The sequence below is a fragment of the Alexandromys fortis genome, unplaced genomic scaffold, assembly GCF_014885135.2.
Source record: "Alexandromys fortis isolate MF-2015 unplaced genomic scaffold, M_Fortis_MF-2015_v1.1 scaffold_79, whole genome shotgun sequence".
NCBI lineage: Eukaryota > Metazoa > Chordata > Mammalia > Rodentia > Cricetidae > Alexandromys > Alexandromys fortis.
In genome coordinates this window covers 7,204,453-7,224,369 of record NW_026067964.1, presented here as the reverse complement: position 1 = coordinate 7,224,369, position 19,917 = coordinate 7,204,453, and the positions used below count along the sequence as shown (strand labels likewise).

The 19,917-nt window shown below is 43.2% G+C and overlaps 1 protein-coding gene across 5 annotated transcripts; it reads left to right on the top strand.

Annotated features, from left to right (window-relative positions):
- Positions 1-306: 306 nt before the first annotated feature.
- Positions 307-9,075, top strand: Mtx3 (metaxin 3). 5 transcript variants are annotated; one of them, XR_007593887.1, is made up of 10 exons: positions 307-403; positions 701-770; positions 1,110-1,186; positions 2,653-2,745; positions 3,302-3,484; positions 3,585-3,661; positions 4,670-4,827; positions 5,182-5,280; positions 6,050-6,138; positions 8,775-8,834. XR_007593887.1 is itself a non-coding variant. In XM_050153897.1 (9 exons), the coding sequence occupies exons 1-9, from the start codon at positions 323-325 to the stop codon at positions 8,883-8,885; spliced, it is 939 nt and encodes a 312-aa protein (XP_050009854.1). In that variant the 5' UTR covers positions 307-322; the 3' UTR covers positions 8,886-9,075. The 5 variants fall into 5 exon arrangements, 3 of the variants coding, with proteins under 3 accessions (XP_050009854.1, XP_050009856.1, XP_050009855.1); XR_007593886.1 differs by having other exon boundaries at positions 4,670-5,280; XM_050153897.1 differs by lacking the exon at positions 5,182-5,280 and having other exon boundaries at positions 8,775-9,075.
- Positions 9,076-19,917: the final 10,842 nt, after the last annotated feature.

Genomic DNA, 19,917 nt, shown 5'->3' with positions numbered 1-19,917 from the left:
CAGTGTACCAACCACCACCGTGTCATTTGAAAGCATATTTGTGTGAACAGTCATTTTGCAGATTTAGGTGTACCACAGTGATGTTGGCACGTAGTAAAATGGCATGCCATAAATACTTGGAGAATGCCTAGCAGGTCGCTTTCCCTTCTAGCTCCCAGTCCGGTTGTTCGAGTCTCTTTCTAACAGCCTGGCGTTGCCCTTTCTGCAGCTATCCAGAGCCCCAAACAGTCAGTCCCTGCTCCTCGTCCCGCCCCCGCCACTCCACGTGCAGGAGAGTGGGCGGCAGGAGTACTTCCGGGTGACGGAGGTCGGCCCCGGCAAGATGGCGGCCCCCTTGGAGCTCAGCTGCTGGGGAGGTGGCTGGGGGCTCCCTTCGGTGCACAGCGAGTCCCTGGTGGTGATGGTGAGGCCGCCTCGCGGGCCGGGGCGCGGGAGGACTGGACTGGCTCGCTGCGGGCTCCGCTGGGGACGGACGGACGGACGGGTGGGCTTCCCGCAAGCCTCCACTCTGGTCGGCCTGGCCGTGCTTTCTCCGAGCACGCCCGCCCGCCGGCCTGGCCTCCTCAGACCTACGTCCCCTGGAGCGCGAAGCCTGCGCGTCCCCGCCGCGGACGGGGGATGGGCGCGGGCGCGCGGGCTGCCTCACAGCCGCCCTGCATACTGCTCTGTCTAAAATGTCTCCTTGCAAACTCTGTTTCAGGCGTACGCCAAGTTTTCGGGCGCACCCTTGAAAGTCAATGTCATAGATAACACCTGGAGAGGTCCAAGAGGTACAGTATGAGCTTCCACACGCCCCCGTCCGCCCTTCTGACACTGGCATCCCCTCTTGCGTTTAAAGCCGTGGGTATCTAGAGTTTTAGCTTCTAAGAACGACCTTGGCTGTGGGCTGGTTGCTCGCTCTGAGTAGTAACTCGAAATGCAAGCCCAATTTGTGGAAAATAGGAGAAACGAAAATGTGCCCCAGACCTGCTCCTTGGGAAACTACAAAGAAAAGGCAAACGTTCTTACAGACAATCTCCCATGTGCAATTGGTCTAGTTTTTAAGTATTGTAATCTTCAAAATAGATCACGGTGTGTCTTGCTTGTATGTCAACTGTTTTTGATTATAGGTGATGTACCAATTTTGACGACTGAAGACAGCATTGTTTCTCAGCCTGCAAAAATACTAAACTTTTTAAGAAAACAGGTGGGTGGCTCCTTTTGAAGAAGCAGATCGTTTTCTGCATGTTACCCTATTATTATTTTAGACTGGGCTATACTCTAGTGTACCCTGACCAGCCAGGCTGGCATCAAATGCTAGGATTATAGGTGTCACCCATCATATCTGGCATCCTGTATAGCTTTTTGTTTGTTTTTGGTTTGGATTTTGGTTTTTAGAGACAGGGTTTCTCTGCATATTCCTGGCTGTCCTGGAACCCACAGAGATCAGGCTGACCTTGAACTCACAGAGATCAACCTACCTTTGCCTTCCGAGTGCTGGGACTAAAGGATTGCTCAGCCACTGGACATGTTTTTGTTTTTGGTTTGGTTGGTTGGTTTGTTTTAGTTGTTCAACAACAGGGTTTCTCTGTGAAGCCTTGTCTATCCTGGAAATCACTCTGTACACCAGGTTGGCCTCAAACTCGCAGAGATCCGTCTGTCTCTGCCTCCCAAGTGATTTGATTAAAGGGATGTGTAGCTACTGGGCTGGTTTTTATTTTTAATTCATCATAAGGTGGTTTTACTTTTTACAATTCATTGGGCAACTGGACACACTTGGATTTTGACCACTGAGAAACAAAGACTTGCTTCTCGATGCCGTTTTTACTGTGATTTTAGAAGTCATAGTGAAGTTTATACAATGTCTATTTTTGTGAATATATTGAAATGGATGTAAGAGGATTCAATTTAGTTATTCACGATTACTCTTGTTGATAACACGATCACTTTAGTCCCATTGTTCCTATACATTTCATGTTAAGTGTGACATCTGGGTTCCCACCGAATCTCAGCTGTTTTATTCGATCATTTATTCTTTTTTTTTTCTTTTATTTTGGTACTGGAAATTGAATCTGGGGTGTTGTGGCAAGTAGGCAAGCACTCTGCCCCTGAGTGTGTTTTTTAGAAAGCGCTTATCTGATAGCCATATACTTTATGAAATCATGTATCTGAAACGTGTGGAAATGTCAATATTTATGTAGTAAATCCATGATGTAAATATAAAGATTCAAATGAACATGAAAGTTATTATTGGTTTTTCAGTACTCTAAGAAAAAGAATGTGTACCATTATAATTTAAGCAAATTCTAAATTGAAGAGTTTTTTTTTTATGGAGAAAAACATTAGGGAGAACATATATTTTTTTTCCTTTCTTGTTAAAAATAATTGCTTCTACGTGTTGACTTTGTATCACACGCCATACTCTGAACAAAGGTCATCAGTAAGTATGGAAACAATAGAAGTCAGCTGACACGCAAGCAACTCTTGTTCACTTTGTGTAGGGTGATACAGTGTTGAGAACCCTCTTTGCGGTCAGGAACAGCATTCCTTGGGTTAGTACTCCCCTCATAATGTCAGCTTTTGTGAGGGAGAATCAGAGTTCTACTTCGCTTAACTCCCTTGTCCTTGGGATGCTCTCTGACCTCTGAGAGGTTTTGTTTTGGTTTTGAATAGAAATACAATGCTGACTGTGAACTCTCAGCAAAACAAGGGGCAGACACCCTGGCTTACATCGCCCTCCTGGAAGAGAAGCTTCTCCCTGCCGTGGTGAGTGTCTCTGAATACTGCAGTATTGCAGGGACTAGTGAGAATGCTGTGGTCTGTTAGAAAGAACAAAAAAGGGGAGGAGTCTTCAAGAGTAAATTTCTCATATTAGTTTTGATATTATGACAAAACTGGATTCTCTTAGACATTTAGCTTCCCTTTGAAGTGAATAGTTTGGTTTGCTTGCTTGGCTAGGGAAATGTTCTACCACTGAATTCCATTCCAACACAATCATACTGTTTTTGCAATAAATGCTACCATTGGAAGATGAAACTTTGATGCATGTATAGAATTGGCTATACTGTAGTTCTTTCATTTGGTGGATATTTACGGAGCCCTCAATATGCACTAGGCTCTATTCTGGCTGCTGAGATACAGCAGTCAACAAAATTTTTAAATATGTTTAAAATAATCTCATTTGACCTTGAGCCATTGTATCTGAAAAACTTAACCGGAGGTACTTTCTTGAAGGACACTTCTGAAGAAGCTGTCAGACTGACGAGTGATACTCATTTTAGCAGGAGAACATCCCTGTAATTGTTTTGCCTTCCTTTGGCAGCTTCACACTTTCTGGGTTGAGAATGACAATTACTTTACTGTGACAAAGCCGTGGTTTGCCTCCCGTATCCCTTTCCCTCTGAGTTTAATCTTGCCTGGAAGGATGTCTAGAGGCGCACTGAATAGGATCCTCTTGACACGGGGAGAGCCGCCCCTCTACCACATCCAGGAAGTGGAAGCGCAGGTACAGGAGTCTCCTAACAAGCCCTCCAGGGAAGGGAGGAGAGAGGGGACTGGTCCTTACCTAGAGATGCTACCTCCAAAGTCTCCTTCATCCTTCTTAGATATACAGAGATGCCAAGGAGTGCCTCAACCTCCTGTCAAACAGATTGGGAACATCTCAGTTCTTCTTTGGTGACACGTGAGTAAATTCCCTTAAAGTCACTTTGCCGTAGCCACCTTTTTGATGTTTCCTGCAGTATATTTGAAAAGTTTGCTTGATTTATGGCCTTCTCTGTTCTGTTACTACAAACACATCATGAAACTGCCTTGGTGGGAAACACTATTTTGAGTGACCTAAATTTGGATCCCCAGGCCATGGCCACTCATGTTTGACTCTAGAATAAGCTAGCTCTTATCCCTTAAGAAGAAGAAGAAGAAAGGCCCTATGATTCTGCTACAGAAGATGAGAGCCCTACCCCAGTAGCCCCTGGGCTTCCTCCTCCAACGGGCCGTCTAGAGCATGCTCCTGTTGCCCACTGCACTGATCATGAAGCCATGCTCTTGTTGAACACCCTGAAGGAAGTCACTCAGCAGTTCCTCAGTCCCCAGGCTGGTGGTTGGTTTTGGGTTTGTGTGGATCCATATATACATAAATATAATTTATCATTTGAATCATGTAAACAAGAGTTATTTTGATATGTTGTGTGTATATATTCAGTGAAATGTGAGTTAAAGCTAGTTTTCCCACCCCTCAGAAGATGGATTTTTCCCTTCAGAAGGGCGCCTGGGGGTAGAGCTGATTGGCAGAGCTCTCAAACAGCACGCATAAGGCCCCGGGTTCAGTCTTTAGCCGGGATTTACTGGGCTTTTATAGGGAAAATTTTTCTGTTGGCATTAATCTTCCATTAGCTTAATGTGCTGCATATGGCTGTGACAGCATCGAGCGTGCCTCCACCCGGCTTCCAGTCCATAACATTTGTCGTTTACAACCTCAATTCCCTCTGAATAAAATAAATAGCTAGAATATTTTTAAAACTACTTAGAAGGTAAAATGCTGGCCGCCTCCCTTTTGGAATCAAAAATGGGAGCAAACCATTCAAAACGTGATGTTGCCTATTAGACTTGACAGGTAGCTTGAAGAGCATTTTAAAATGCAGTCCAAGTCCGCCTGCCCTTAAGTGCTCCTGACAGAGTCCTCCGTCTCTAGGCCTTCCACCTTGGATGCCTACGTGTTTGGTTTCCTCGCACCTCTTTATAAAGTGCGTTTTCCCAAGGTTCACTTACAAGAGCATCTGAAACAGCTCTCCAATCTGTGCCGCCTGTGTGACGACATCCTGGACAGCTACTTCAGACATGGGCCCGCGGGTAAGTCGGCTTTAGCTAGGGTGTACTCAGATCAGGCACTTTAATGTCTCCTGGCAGCGCGCAAGAACTCGTTTGCGCCTTGTCTTAGACTCTGGTTCATAGGTTCCAGACCTGGTGGTTTGCCCGCTACATCTGCTGCCATGTTCTTACGTACATGGAGAAAGAGCCATATGACCCCGCCCCCCCATCCTCTGGACTTCACACATTCTGTGTATCTTCTTTATAAGTATTGCCCCTGCAGTGGGTCACTTTCTTCTCAAGGATTAAAGTGCGTGTGTTGAGTCCCTGCTGAAGGTAGTGTTTACCCCATCAAATGGGCGGTCACTTTACACAATTCTCACCTGCTGCTTCCAGCACTCTCCCCTTGAACAGAAATGAGCAGCAGATTGACTTTGGTGAGGTCACCCCCATGGTTCTACTACTTGAAAATGATTGCAGCAAACTGGAGATAGAGTAAGTAGAGGGCTCTTGGCACTTAGGATGGCATTCTCTCTGCCTGGGGGCCTGTGCTTAGGGTCTGGGCACTGAGTGTGGATATGGAGAGGTGGCTGCAGAATTTTTCCTGAGAAGCAGAACTTGTGAGATAGCTGGCTTCAGCAGACTGGCTGTTTTTTATTTTACTTATTTATTTTTTATGGAGGATTCTCTGCTTTACATCTAGGGAAGTCCAAGAAATGGGAAGTTAGGGAGCTTAGTGGCATCCGACCTTGTCGCTCTGGGGCAGTGGCTAGCCAGCCTGGCTCCTCAACTCTTCCATAGTTCCCAAAGTAAAATGTCTGGGGATCAATCCCAGAAAGCTCTGCTTTTAAAAATTCTTTTAAATATCTTGGATGCCTGGTAAATAGGTGTTAGGGAGTCGCTACCTTAGCAAGGTGTCTATAGTGTTACAGCCAGTGACCTGCATGTAGTGACTAGGGAGGGGGCAGCACCATCTGGAGAGCACCGCGCCTTACTAACCCCTGTAGCCGCCTGCATGTCGTGTGGCTCAGTGTCTTCCAAAAGCACAGTTCAGTCTTTTCCTTTCCGCTTCCTACGGAGCACTGCTGTCCCTCCTAACTTTGCCCTTGAACCCAAATGTTTTTCTCGTTTTCAGTTTTCTTTTGGGGGGAGGGGGAGCAATTAGGATGGTGGGTAAACCGAAATTTTCTTTTTTTCAATCTTCAACAGCTTGAAAGTCTTTCAAAGTTTATTTCTCTCCCTGATTTCTCTCCTGACTTCTCAGGCATCTCTCCAGCTGGACAAGAAATGATAGACGTGAACCTGCGGAAACTCACGCAACTTGTAAATAAGGAATCCAACTTAATTGAAAAGGTCGCGTTCCTTCATCATTGCTTTCCTGTCTGTATTCTGGGTTGTGTGTTCATTTGACACTCTTAGTTTTAAAGAGTTTACTTTTCAAGAGGCTGTTTATATATACTTGGAGTGGAGATTTGTTTAATGTGGTGTTTTGAAGCCAGCAGTGGCCTGATTGTACTGAGGGAAATTTGAGTAATTGTGTTGGGCCTGCCTTTTACTATATAGTTTGCACTTACCAAGTTGGGTGACATAAAAATTACCTTTAAAGACAGCAAATCAGAAGCAAGCCTTGCTTGTTGTCCTTGCTGTCCTGAAGTCACTTTCTGTAGGGTCTAAGCATCCATGTTTTCTCTTCCATATCAGTAATGTCTTTTTCTTCTTCCCTCATGCCCCTTCTTTCTTATTGTTCTTCTTGGTCCTGAATGTGGTCTACAGTATCTTCACCATTCAGTCCTTTATCACTTTGGAGATTCTCACTGTGTGAGAGACCATGAGGGAGTGGGTAGAGGAGACAGCCAACAATGGCGGATTTGAGGAGGACTCTGATTGGAAGCATGTGAAAGGGCCTTGCAGATTCCCCCCTAGTGTGTGATAGACTTGATGCTTTCATATGCACTGAGGTAGAAGGGCTTCATAGGAGTCAGCAAGCCTTCTAGAGGCTCCGTGTGCAGATGCTCTTGTCCCATTTCATCTATGTGATGGTGTGAGTGTCATCACCTGCCCAAAGTCTTCTGGCTGAAGAAGGTAGAGAGGAGACTTACACTGTAGACATGGGGACACCAGCGCCAGCAGTGTTGCGGTTCATTGTTCTTTCCCGTAGGCAGCTGCTCAGCTTCTAAGTGTGATTGTGTGTCTGTCACGGAGAGGATGTGTCAGCTTGTCACTGTTCTTCTCTGGGATGGCTTCTGTTGCCAGTGTCTCATGTGGTGTTGGTTTTGGAGAAGCTGTAGCGTTCTTTACTGTTCAAGTTTTTGTGGTGTGAGTTAAAGCCTGGGCAGGCTCTATTTGCTCAGTCTAATACATGTCCTATGAAGATGTGTGCAAAGTGCTAAGTGTGTTTACAGGAGCTCATTCGTCTGTAGGAAGGCTGTTTAACATAGTTTCCTTTCCCTTTTTCTTTTCTTTTTTTTTTTTTTCTAGATAAGGTTTCTTTGTGTGACAGTACTGTTATACAGTCCTGACTGTCCTGGAACTCTCTTTGTAGACCAGGCTGACCTCAAACTCACAAAGATCCACCTGCCTCTGCCTCCTGAGTTCTGGGATAAAAGGTGTGCACCACTACCACACAGCTTCTTTCCATTTTCTGTATGTGATCCATGACAGGTATGGCAGGGGAGTTATGAAATACCCCCACAGGCAGAAGGTAAAACAGGAGCCTTCACTATTTTATACATATCCACCTTGGGTCTTCATCAGCAGGTGTTCGTATGTGCTCTTGTGTAGGAAGTGTGTGATGGCTGGTGAGACACAATAGGACCGCTGGTCTTCTTAGCCACCACTGCTCACAATTTATAGCAAAAATCTAGAGCGTAAGAGAAAGACTAATATTTGAGATCCAGTTCTTGCTGGAAAGTAAATGCTGCCCACCTGGTTGTTCCCTGGTCACAAGTTTTCCCTATTTGAAAATTAATAATTAGCCTTTTATTTTCTGTCTTCCGCAAACCTTACACATGCACACATGCCTTGCCAAAATATTTCTTCCTTGCTTTGAAACCTTACTGAGCAATGGCGAGTTTAAAATATTCTGCATTTATGCAGAGCTCTGAGAACAGCTTGTCTATTGTGGGAGTGATAGGATATTCTTTTCTGTTGGTTCTGTGATTTGATGGCACTGCTTTCAAGTTGTTGAAAAAGTGAAGTTGATAGAGAACTCAGTATCAGTACTCTGGGGTGAAGATGGAGCTTGGAGACTGGCTAAATTCTGAGTAATCTCACCTGGTATTCCAGGGTGCTAATGTGTGTTTCGGACTTCTTGGCATTTTCCTAATGTACTTCATGTAATGGTGTCTCTAAGGTTGGCTCAGAAGTGATCCGTGTTTGAAAGACCTCTGGACTAGATCTAAGGCCTTGTCCTTGCCACCGTTTCCCCAGCATCCTTTGTTCTACATACTCTCAACTGGGGAGGGGGGAGCTGTGTCGCATGGCATTCTGGCCACTTTCAATTTGGAAAAGAGGAGTAGTTTTTAAAAATTGTGTTAGAATAAGAAGACTTGGGTCGTGATACTGGCATTAGAACCTGGAAAGGGGACTTCTCTTTTCTAAGCCTCATTTTGTCATCTCATGTAGGGTGGGACTGTGCCTGTTCTTCAGTTTGAGGGGAAGATTAGCAGAGCACATTTAGAGGTAAATGTTTACCGATACCTGCAGAGAGTATCTTAAGTGAGTCCCGATCAAGTTCAGCAGCATGTTCTTTTTTGTGGAACTTATTATAATTTTGTGAGGGGCTGAGTATGAGCCACTCTGCTTCTTGTGGACGCCGAGTCGGCTGGTATTTGAGATGACAGTCCTCATTTGTGAGCGGCTGGCAGAGAAATGTGTCTCCGCCAGTCCTGCCACCTGCAGTTCTCTTCTCTGTAGTCTAGATGGGGAGGGCGCAGTCCACCAAAGAGGAGCCTCAGCCGTAGTCAGATGTGTCTTTGTGCTTCCTACAGATGGATGACAATCTCCGCCAGAGCCCTCAGCTTCTTCCTCGGAAGCTGCCAACGCTCAAGCTGACTCCAGCAGAAGACGAGAATAATTCCTTACAGCGGCTGTCACCCTGACAATCACAGCCTGTTGCAGCCAAAGTCTTAGGATTGTTTGCAGTAGTCGCTTATACTGAGTGCACGGAGACCAAAAGAAAACTGCCGTAATAGGTCTAAGAAGACTGTGACACAGAAGGAGCTGAACGTGACTTTCTTCTTAAACTAGGGAAGCTTTTATTTCATCTTGGCAGTGCATTTTGAATGCTAAGCAAGCGGGTGGGTGGGTGGGGCAAATACGTGGTACTGTATATAAAAAGCTGCCTTAATCATGGCAGATCTTTGCCTTTGGTTCAGGTGTTGCTGATGAAAAGCTGCAATTCTGTTCTGAATGTGCATTTTTAATTTATTTAAGTTAATTTATTAGCTTACTTTTCTTAGTCCTGTCTCAATAATTATTATGTGGCTCTTGGGCTGAGATCTTAATCTTCTTTTTAGAAGTCTGATGCCTATTTCAGGAACTAGGAAAAATAGAAATTATTTCAATAGAAAAGCCTGAATTTAACTTTAAAAAGCAGCAAGGAATGTGCTTCTTAATTATTCTCTTGTAAGTCTGATCCTCTTTGTGGTTTAGTGCCACACATGCAGCTGTTGAGGCGGTTATGTAATGCGCATCTGATAGCACGTCAGTATGAATAAGTACTTCTGGTATGTCTGCTCTAACTAGCAGAGGCCAATGTGGCAGCTTAAGCCTGTGTATTTTAGCACACCATTGCCCACTGTCTCAGTCTTGTATTAATTCCAGAGCTGGACGTCTAGCTCATCTTACTGTATTTAGCTGAAATCCCTAGTGAAGTGTGCTCAGCGAACTCTTAAGCATCCTTGGGATGAGGGATGAGCTACTATGAGGGTCCTGGAGGCACCTTCCATGTGTCTGGTCTGAGTGCTCCACACTTGACTCAAAACTTTCTGACAAATTATTATTTCCTGTATATTTTTAAGTACATTTTCAGGATCCAAAGGAATAAGTCAAAAATAGCAAATTTCTAAGGCAATTTATATTTATTGGTTGCTGAATCAACTGTTCAACATTTGCTGAGTATTGTAATTTTACATATAATAGGAACATGCTTATTTTAGTGGCCGAGGTACTTCTGTTGTTATAAAACCACTTCTGAGATTTTTAAAATACAAACTGTGTTTTGGGTTAGTGTCTTACAGGATTACCATGGTGCTCGGCGAAAGCTTACCGGAGTCTATAGAAACCAGGCTGCATTGTCTGGAGACTCAGCTGCTGCGAACAGAGCGTGGCTGCGTCTGGTTGGCACCACCCTGGTTTGCTCTGTGTCTTGATAGATGAAAGCTTTACATGAGACAAGGTAGTCTACAGTCTTGTTCATCTCTTTGGGTGCATTTAGGTCAGGTAGGCAGTGAGTTTCACAATACTTCTGTTAAAAAAAAGACTGTGTATGTGAGTGAGTGTGTACATGTGAGTGAGTGTGTACACGTGAGTATGTGTGTACTGTGTATGTTGCTCATCTTGCTCATCTTAGGCAAATCACAACCATATGAAATCTGAGTGTTTTGTTTTGAAAGTCATGATCAAGAGGCTCCGTTTCTCTCAGACGGATCTGTATTGGTTAGTACATTAATCAGATTCTGTTTATGCTTTAATCAGGGCTAGTCATTTTCAATTGTGATTTAATAGTAAACCTTCCAAGAAGTATTTGAAGTAGTTTACAGTAATAAAACACATGTAGAAATAGGACAGTTATTTTTGAAAAATAACAATTTCTAAGAGAAAGAACCATATCAGCACTACTAGGCTGTAAAATCAAGTGTGAAATCTAACTCTGTGGGAAAAGCTCGAAGATAATACTGAGTGAAATTCTAATAAGGCTGCTGATGCCTAGATTAAACGTATAAAACAGCAGTTCCCAACCTGTGGATCTATCAGCCCTTTCACGGGGTCTCATATCAGATATGCTGCTTATCAGTATTTATGATTCACATAGGAGCAAAATTCATTAGGAAGTAGCAGCAAAAATAATTGTATGGTTGGGGTCACCACAACATGAGGACTGTATTGAAGGGTCTCAGCATCGGGAAACTGAGAACCGGTGTGGAAGAACGCAGCAGGTCATGCTCAGAAGACACTAGAGGTCAGCCAAGAAGTGTACGGTAATATTTTGTGCAGGAAACCCTTACTGATAGGAGCTCATTGTAGAATCACAGGCATTTGCCCTTCTCAGTGGTGAGGATGACTGCTCGGACTGCCTTTAGCCGTACATTCTGTAGCCCGTGTGCTTGAAGACCACATTTCTGAGATGCAGATCCAGAGTTGGGTAAGTAGGAACCTAAGTGCTGGCTCTCTTAGTTCAGCTTTGTTTGTCTAACAAGTGAGATGAGAGAAAACTAACCGAGCACAGGATGCTTTAGAGACAAGCACACAGAGAAGCTCTTAGTGGGAAGTGACTTCTTAGACTGGACAAAGGGCCCATGGTCACCCTGTCAGAATGTTTGTGGTTGAAGCTTAAGTTGCTGGGAAGAGTGATCCATGGCCTTGACCAAATACTGTGAGCCATTGTTCTTTGGAGGTGATGGTAGAGGACAGTATGAAAACAGGGACTCTGCTCATTTTTATTTTTGTTGATAGTACAGAGCTAGAAAAATTGGTTTGCTAATTCCCACAAGGGAATAATCCTGAATGAGCACTGTGTCACAGTGATGACCTAATGCTAAGGGCATTGCAGACAAGGAGGATGGGATCCTCAGAACTTTGACCTCATGAAAGGTTCACATTGCTAGCAAGTTTCAGTTGAAGTATGTGAATTGTTTCAGGGTACTAGAGGACCCCTGGTGGGTTTTTTTTTTTTAAAGCAACCATTTTTATTTGTAATCTCTAACAATTTACTATTGATAAATAGAGTAACACCAAGGAACAGAGACGTTTATGTTAGAGCTAAGTTGAAAATCTTCAGTCTCAAAATGGGGGAACTAACATCGACAGAGGCAGAAGCTGGTAATGGGATATTTTAAGAAAACCACTTTGTTCAGGTAGCTTCGTGTAATAAAGTGGGATTTGAATTGGATAGTATTTCTTAGAGTCTCTTTCAAGCATATGCACCTAACGAGCTTGTTAAAAATAATTTTTGATGGAGTGGGTTAATTTTTTGACAGCCACAACCATAACCACTCAGGAAATAAAGGTTGGAGTATGGGCGGGACTGACAAGGTGGCTCAGTAGTTAAACGAACTTGCTACTCTTGCTGAGGACTGAGTTCAGTGTCCAGGGCCTATGGCAGGTGGTTACCCCCTAAACTGTAGCCCCAGGGAATATGGTGCCCCCTTCTGAAATCTATGAGCTCCTGCACTCACACTGTGCATTTACCCCCATACACATAATTAACACTAAAATAAATTAAATATACATAGGAAGCTGAATGATAGATAGGGCCATGGGTAGCTCACTGCTATTTTTGTAATGCCTTAAGAGTCTATAATTACTTCAAAATAAAAGGTTTATTCAAAGCCAACTTAATAGAGTTAAGTTTGTCACTATCTACCATGTCTTAAATTTTTAACACTGCAGACCTTGTATTTATTTAGTTCCAAATGAGAACTGCATTTTATCTTACTAAAATTTTTACTTTGTTCTTGAGTCTAAGAAAAAGCAGCTGGGGTTTCTAACAAATCATTCTCTGAAGTTCTCCTATGCTATACCAAGAAAGTTTTGTAAGAACTTTGCACCAAAAACTTATTTCCATAAAATATCAAAATGCTTATGATTTTATGTTTCTAGTCTGTGTATTTTTCCCTGTGACAGCTGGGTTTATATTCAAGGACAAAATATTTTGAGGCTTTTTTCTGTCTTTGTGTGGTCATTCTTTTTTACCTTGTATTTTTTCTCTCTCTGTATGCACAGTGTGGCACTGTGCTTACTGACGCCGCCCTTCCATTGTGGAAGTGTGATGTGGCTGTGCACTTCAGTTGTGGAAGCGTGACGTAGCTGCGCACTTCTGTTGTGGAAGTGTGACGTAGCTGTGCACTTCAGTTGTGGAAGTGTGACGTAGCTGCGCACTTCTGTTGTGGAAGTGTGACGTAGCTGTGCACTTCCGTCGTGGAAGTGTGACGTAGCTGTGCACTTCCGTCGTGGAAGTGTGACGTAGCTATGCACCTCAGTTGTGGAAGTGTGACGTAGCTGTGCACTTCCGTTGTGGAAGTGTGATGTAGCTGTGCACTTTGTTGTACAGCCAAGGGATGTAATTGATTGTATCTTGTGGTTATTATTAGAGTTAATCCTGAGCAAAGCCACAGCGTACATTTGGGTTGTAATGATTGTTCTTTGTGTGTATGTTCTTGGTGGTTTAAAAAAAGAAAATATAAGTTGTATGTTTATTCCCCCCTCTTTTGCTGTTGTTCAGTTATGCGAAGTTTACATTTATTTCTTAGTGTTTACATATTTCTTAAATTTTAAAGAAATCTGAGGTTACGTGAGATCATAGCTCAGTGGTTTCACCCTGAAAGGTTTTATTGAAGTGTCTTTGGAGTTCAGGATGCTGGTTTGCATAATGAGGTAAGCTGGGAGAGCTTTGGTTTTGGTCTTTAAGTGTTTGTAAAACAGTTTAGTGTAGAAGTTACTGTTGGGTGTGTAGTCTCTAAGAGCCCAGGCTGCTTATTGTGCAGTCAGGACTTGTCGTGACAGAAGCAAATGCGGACTCTGGAAATTAAAAAGACTTAAAAAATGTTTTTCCTCCAGAAAAATATTCCATGGATTACTTAAAAGAATTGGCGTTCTTGACCAATGATATAATAAAAGGGAAACTTGAGTTGATTGCTCATGAATAGTGAGGGGTATGTTGTGAAGAATCTTACTCAAACAGAATAAAGTAGCTTCTTTAAAAGGAAAAAAGACGGACTGTTTTGTGCCCTCATTATTATTAATTTGAAATTATAAGGTAAAAACATTTAGTTTATGCAAGAGTAGTTTCTAAAAGGGTATTTGGCAGAATATATTGTTCTAATAAGTTTGGAAAATTCTGGATTAGGCAAAGCTGAGTTGCTGTAGGCTTTTCAGAACCTTTGATGTGTAAATGTGTGGCTTGGTTTCCAGCTTCAGAGATGTTTGATTTTATTAGCAGAGAGGGCGGTCTGAACAAGGCTGCTTGTGAGCACATGTAGAGAGGACACAGTCTGAACGAGGCCGTGTGCAGGTACGCGCTCGTCTCCCAGGAGGGTTCATCGTCTCCACTGGGCACCTCCATTTAATGTACTGTTTCCCTAACTTATTTTACTGTGGATTTTTTAAAGTAGGTGTTTTATGGGATTTGAGTTCTGAGAAATTTCCTAGGAGAACATTTATCTTTTGTTCTGTGCTCATTTCAAGGTTCCTGTCTTTGTGTTCTTCTCTAGTGGTGGAGAGGGTAACTGGGTAACTCGTTTACGAGTATAAGCCAGCTCACCAGTGAGGCATGTGGCCTTTTTCAGCCTCTGCAGCATACACAGTTGCAGGCTTGGCATTCCAGGGTTTGGATGTGCAAGCTCGCCTTTGGCCTCTGAGTTCTGTGTGATGGCAAAAGACTTAGCCACATGAAAAGCTCTTAGATCTTAGTTCTAGCGCTTCAGTTTTCCTCTTGCAAATCAGAGCGATGTCTTTTAATCATGTAGTTTACGTGTTCCAGATCCTTGGAAACCACAGGAAATGACCTGCCAGAGTTTGCATCGGCCCTCTGAGAGCCGATTGGGATGGAGAGGCCATGCTGGCTGCTTGTTCTTTGGTCCACGGGCTGCTGGCCTCTTGATCTGTTGGAGGAGAGTTGTGCACAGCCTTAGTTTAGTGCAGATGAGCTGGGTGTCTTGTGATTTATTTTATTTTGTAAAATTGAAACTGAAATGTTTGTAACTTAGCTTTAGCTTTCTGGAAGGCAACAGTGACCACTACAAGAGCTACATGTGTATGCATTTTGGCTCCATCTCCCCCTGCCTATCTTTGAATAGCAAACATTTTTTAATCACCTGTCTAGTGTGCAAATACGATAGTCTCCTATAAAGTAAACTATCAAAATCAGCAATGCCGGCCATGGTCTCATATTCTAGTCTTGCCTACTGTGAATGTATTTTACCTGTAACTGATGTATAAATACCCAGAAATGGAAATGATGATCATTGTTGTTAAGAATTTATTCTGATAAATGACAAACTGGATATAATCTCAAAATAGCTATTTTCTCAATAAAATTTCAAAGCACCTGAGTGTTTATTACTTTTTGGTGTAATATTATTTATTCATTGAGGTGACTGTCTCCCCTGGGATGAGCTTGAAGTGGTTGAAGTAGTTGCCAGTTGCTGACTGGGTGCTGGGGCTCAGCTGTGTGGACTACTTTTCCTTTTCACCCACTTTGTCTAGGATACGTGGATAGCATTGTGAGCTTTGCACCCCATGCTAAGGGGGTAGAGGCCTGTGTTCCAGCCATTCACCTGCATGCTGTATCAGACACCCACAGCTTTCCAGGTACTAAAATGTGGGGCTCCTCCAGGGTCCCCACATTTGCTGATGTGTGTGTCCACAGAGAACCAGAAGTAGGCGAGGTGATAACACGGCCCACCTGTTTCCCGCCAAGGGGCAGGCTAGAATGCTAACTGGGAGTCATGGCCGAGAGCCATTCAACAAAGAACCACAAGACATTCTTATCCTTAATTGCTCCCCTCAGAGGACCAGGTTTGTCTGGTACTATTTGGGCCACTCTGGGATGGAAGGCTAGGGCACAAACTGTCCTTTGCTGGTCCTTGGCCACAAATAGCAGCTCTTAGTAGGAAAAGTCAAGTCTGGCAGGCCACGTTGAGGTCGTAAGTGAATTGCCCCAGCAGAGGGGTGGCTGGAGAGATGGCTCTGCGGTTAAGCACACTGCCTGCTCTTCCCAGAGGATGCTGGTTCTAATCCCAGCACCCATATGCTCACAACCATCTGTAACTAGTTCCAGGGGATCCAAAGCTGCTTCTGGCCTCCTCCTTCGGGTCCCTCATGCATGTGGTAAAGTGACATGCAGGCAAGACCCTCAAGAACATAAAAATAAATAAACCTGTAGACCAGGCTGGGCTGCAAGAGCTAGTTCCAGGACAGGCTCCAATGCTACAGAGAAACCCTGTCTCGGAAAACCAAAATAAAAAGTAAATAAATAAACCTGATTTAGAGAAACGGCTGGGAAGTGCACCTGGGCTTGAAACAACTGGAAGAGGTGTTAATGAGAAGTCAGGATTTGCCCTTCTGTGATTACGTCCCTAAGAGATTAAGGGACTCAGCTTCTTCACCTTCTGACTGGAGCTTCAGAAGATAAAGCATGCTGTTTCTTCAGGTACAGGAGTCGGCCTCCGGGAGTGCTCTCAGCATCTGTGATTAAGATGAAGACAGCTGTGCATCATTTTTTTTTATGATATTTTGAGACACCCTTTCTCTGTGTAGCTTTGTAACCTGTCCTGGAACTCACTCTGTAGACCAGGCTGGCCTCAAACTCACAGAGATCCGCCTGTCTCTGTCTCCCGAGTGGTGGGATTAAAGGCTTGCTCACCATTAACACCTGGCTCATCAAAGACATTTCTAACACAGACGCCTGAGGCTCCAAAAGCTACACATTTCCAAGTGGGGGAGAAGCAGTTGCATTTTTCCTTTGAATAAGAGTGTGAAAATAGCAGACATGATTTCACATATATAACTGTAACTAAAGATTGTTCCTGAGATCTTACTTTCTGGGACGGCGGTAGTCTCAAGAGTTCACACTTTGAAGAAGTTAACTCTTTTGGTACAGAGGAAGCATTGGTGTTTCCCAAACATCTCAGTCGGGACCACTTAGTGGTTAGGTTCATTTTGAATGCGGAAAGCAAACGGATGTGCTTCAAGACGTGTCACCTTCTCCACTTTTGATATGCATTATCCCAGTTTTCTCCACGAGAGGGAAAAATGTCTTCCTCAAGGCAGAGTGTACCAATTGGTTGTCCAGTGCCGAAAGTTCAGCCCTGGGAACGTACAGACAAGTAACATTATTTGGACTGAACAGGTTCTATTTAAAAATATGTGTATATACATATATGCGTGTGATAACGATAGAACAAGACCATGAATTTGAAGGAGAAGGGGAGGAACATATCAGAAGGTTTGGAGAAGGAAAGGAAAGGGAGAAACATAATCAAATTATAATGTCAAAAAAAAAGTGAAGACATTGACAACCCTTGCTTTCCTGCATGTGCAGGAGGGGCATGGGAGTTCAGTGTAGCTGAGGTGGAACCTGGGGTTTAGGAACGGGATGCTTCATTGCCTGCTGGTGATTCTGTTGTCGTGGGGAAGCTCCAAGGACATTTATCTGGGCAGGATGGGAGATGCCCCAACCCAACAAAAGATTGTCCGAACCCGGATCCTGATTGGCTGCTGTGTGAAACACAGAAGACCTGGCAAGTCTTAGTCGAGTTTCCGGTAGAGAAGATTATGAAACCGGATGGCCCACCAGAGGCTTTGAAGAAACAGAAGAGCTGCCTGCTGTAGGGGGAGCACGGGCTGCAGAAGCCCACACCATCCAGGTGGGAGAAATGAGAAGGAGAAGATGGAATCAGGCAGGTCATCAAGGGCTTGCTCGGGAAATGATTTAGTCATGGTTAGGAACTGAAGAATGGGGTGGAAACACAGTGGACTCCAAGTTTCAAAGCCAGGTTTAGTTTAGTATGGGAGATTGGTAATTTTATTTTGAACTGCTCTTTATATTAATGTAGAGTTGTAACTGGATCGGGAGGCGTGGCTGCTTCTACGCCTTTATAACTTACTAAAATGTGTAGGATAGTGGGCTGAGGAGATGGCTCAGCTGACAAAGGGCTCAATGCATAAACACAGGACCTGAGTTTGGATGCTCAGCACCCACATAAAAAGTTCATGTCTGTTACCCCAGTATGAGGGTATGGAGACAGGAGAATCCCTGCAGCTTGCTGGACAGTCAGTCTAGTTGGGTGACGCTCCAGGTTCCCTGAGGGACCCTATTTCAAAAAGTAAAGTAGAAGAGTCATCAAGGGAAACATTCAATGCTGATTTCTGGCCCCTATGAACACGTGCATCTGCACCACCACCACCACTAACACACACACACACACACACACACACACACACACATGCACACACGTAGACGAAGACTGCTTATTCATTTCCCAACCATCCATACCCAAATAGTCACACAAAACCCATATTAATTTCAGCACTGTTTGGGCAATCCCACATTTACGTCTAAATAAAAAGGAAGGTTTTAACTTTAACATAGTAAAATTGCATATAACAAAACAGCTATCAAGTAAGGATTATATTTACAATATTTAGTTTATTTGTATCTGGAAAATCTCATACTAATTTATCTTTTATTATGACTAAGGAAAACTATATCTGTCTTCAACTCCATTAAAGACTCCAGAAGGATATAATATTACCTAAGTAAACAGAAAGTGCATTGTAAGCAACTTCCAAAACTCTAGAATTGACGGAGACATCTCGCTGCCTGGACAGTCACCCAAAGTTCTTTGGTAATGTTGAGGCATCCATCTTCAGACTTTTCCATGAAGCAGGAAATTTGAAAGACAGTTTTGCCTATATTGGCAGTTTGTCAGTCATTTCTGTGTCCTGAAGAATGTCTGGCACACTCTTTCATGAAGCAGGAACCCTGAATAACTGTCTCACCTTCTTTTGGAAAGTTCAGCAGTCATTTTTCTGTGGATTCTTCATGTCCAGTTTATACAGCATTCAATGAAACAGTCCAGGCAAGAGCAGTTTCTTTCCCAAGTGGCTAGCCTTGTCATATTGTAAGAAAATTCCATAACGAGTTTCTTTAATGTCCACCAACCTCTCTGAAGTAATTGGTGCTGCCAGAAGCAGATATGTCTCACTGTCAAGAAAAGTCTAAGTTCTTGAAACATTTTAAATGCTATATTCTGTAGGTCTTTGAAGTGTTGAAGATTATCTAACTGAAATATATCTCTGTATATCTAGAAAACCTAACTAACATGATTACAAATTTGACTATTATAAATGACTATTAATATATAGTTTTAAATTATATGCTACATTTTTAAATGAGTTGCATAAGCATAATACCTTAAATAAGAATAAATATATATATCAAATTTGACCTTAAATTTGTATCAATAAATCAAAGTCCATACTAATGTATTCATTTCTATATCACACACACAGACACACACCACCACTAACACACACACACACCACCACCACTAACACACACAGAGACACACAAACACAAACACACACCACACACACATGCACCACCACTAACACACATAGACACACACATCACAATACATAGGATACAAATAGAAACAGCCCTATACTATCTCTTATGAATAACTTCAGTTAACTAATTGGTATCTGTTTCTCCAATCTCCTCCTCTTCTCCTCCTTCTTTTCTGATGGAGGAAGGTCATTGGTTAATTATAATAAACCAACTGCTTGGCCTCATAGCTTAGAACATAGATGGGAGGAGTAAACAGAATAGAATTCTGGGCGGAAGAGGAAGTGAGGTCAGACTCTGCTCTGCTTCGAGAGGGACCGGACAGCTCTGCTCTCTGGAGCAGAGACGCCATGCTCTGCTCTCCCAGGCAGCTCCAACCCACGATGGTCTTAGGCTAGAATCTTCCCGGTAAGTGCACCTTGGGGTGCTTACACACATTATTAGAAATGGGTTAGAACGATATGTAAGAGCTAGCCAATAAGAAGCTAGAGTTCATGGGCCAAGCAGTTCTTAAATGAATACAGTTTGTGTATTGGCTAGCCAAGCGGCCGGGGTGTTGGGGACGCAGCCCCGCTGCTCTTATTTCAACACTTTTCTTCTTGTTCCCCATATATTTTCTTGTCCTCTATGTATCATAATTTCATAGTGTTTGTTATTCTGCAATAGACTTTTAATATTCAGAAAGTCCTTATAGTCCATTAATACATTCACTATTCCTATGGTTTTCTGTGACAGTGTAGGGTTTCATTGTCTGGGTGGGATACTGCTTTATTTTATCCCTCTGACTGCCATTGATATTGGTTCATCTTCCAGTGGTCCTTATTACCTGTAACTAAACTGTT

Bases quoted from the DNA above. Each gene is read 5' to 3' on its own strand.
- Mtx3 (XM_050153897.1), top strand. From the start codon at position 323: ATGGCGGCCCCCTTGGAGCTCAGCTGCTGGGGAGGTGGCTGGGGGCTC. The intron at 771-1,109 runs GTACAGTATGAG...TTTTGATTATAG, and splicing joins CACCTGGAGAGGTCCAAGAG to GTGATGTACCAATTTTGACG. The intron at 4,828-6,049 runs GTAAGTCGGCTT...CTGACTTCTCAG, and splicing joins CTTCAGACATGGGCCCGCGG to GCATCTCTCCAGCTGGACAA.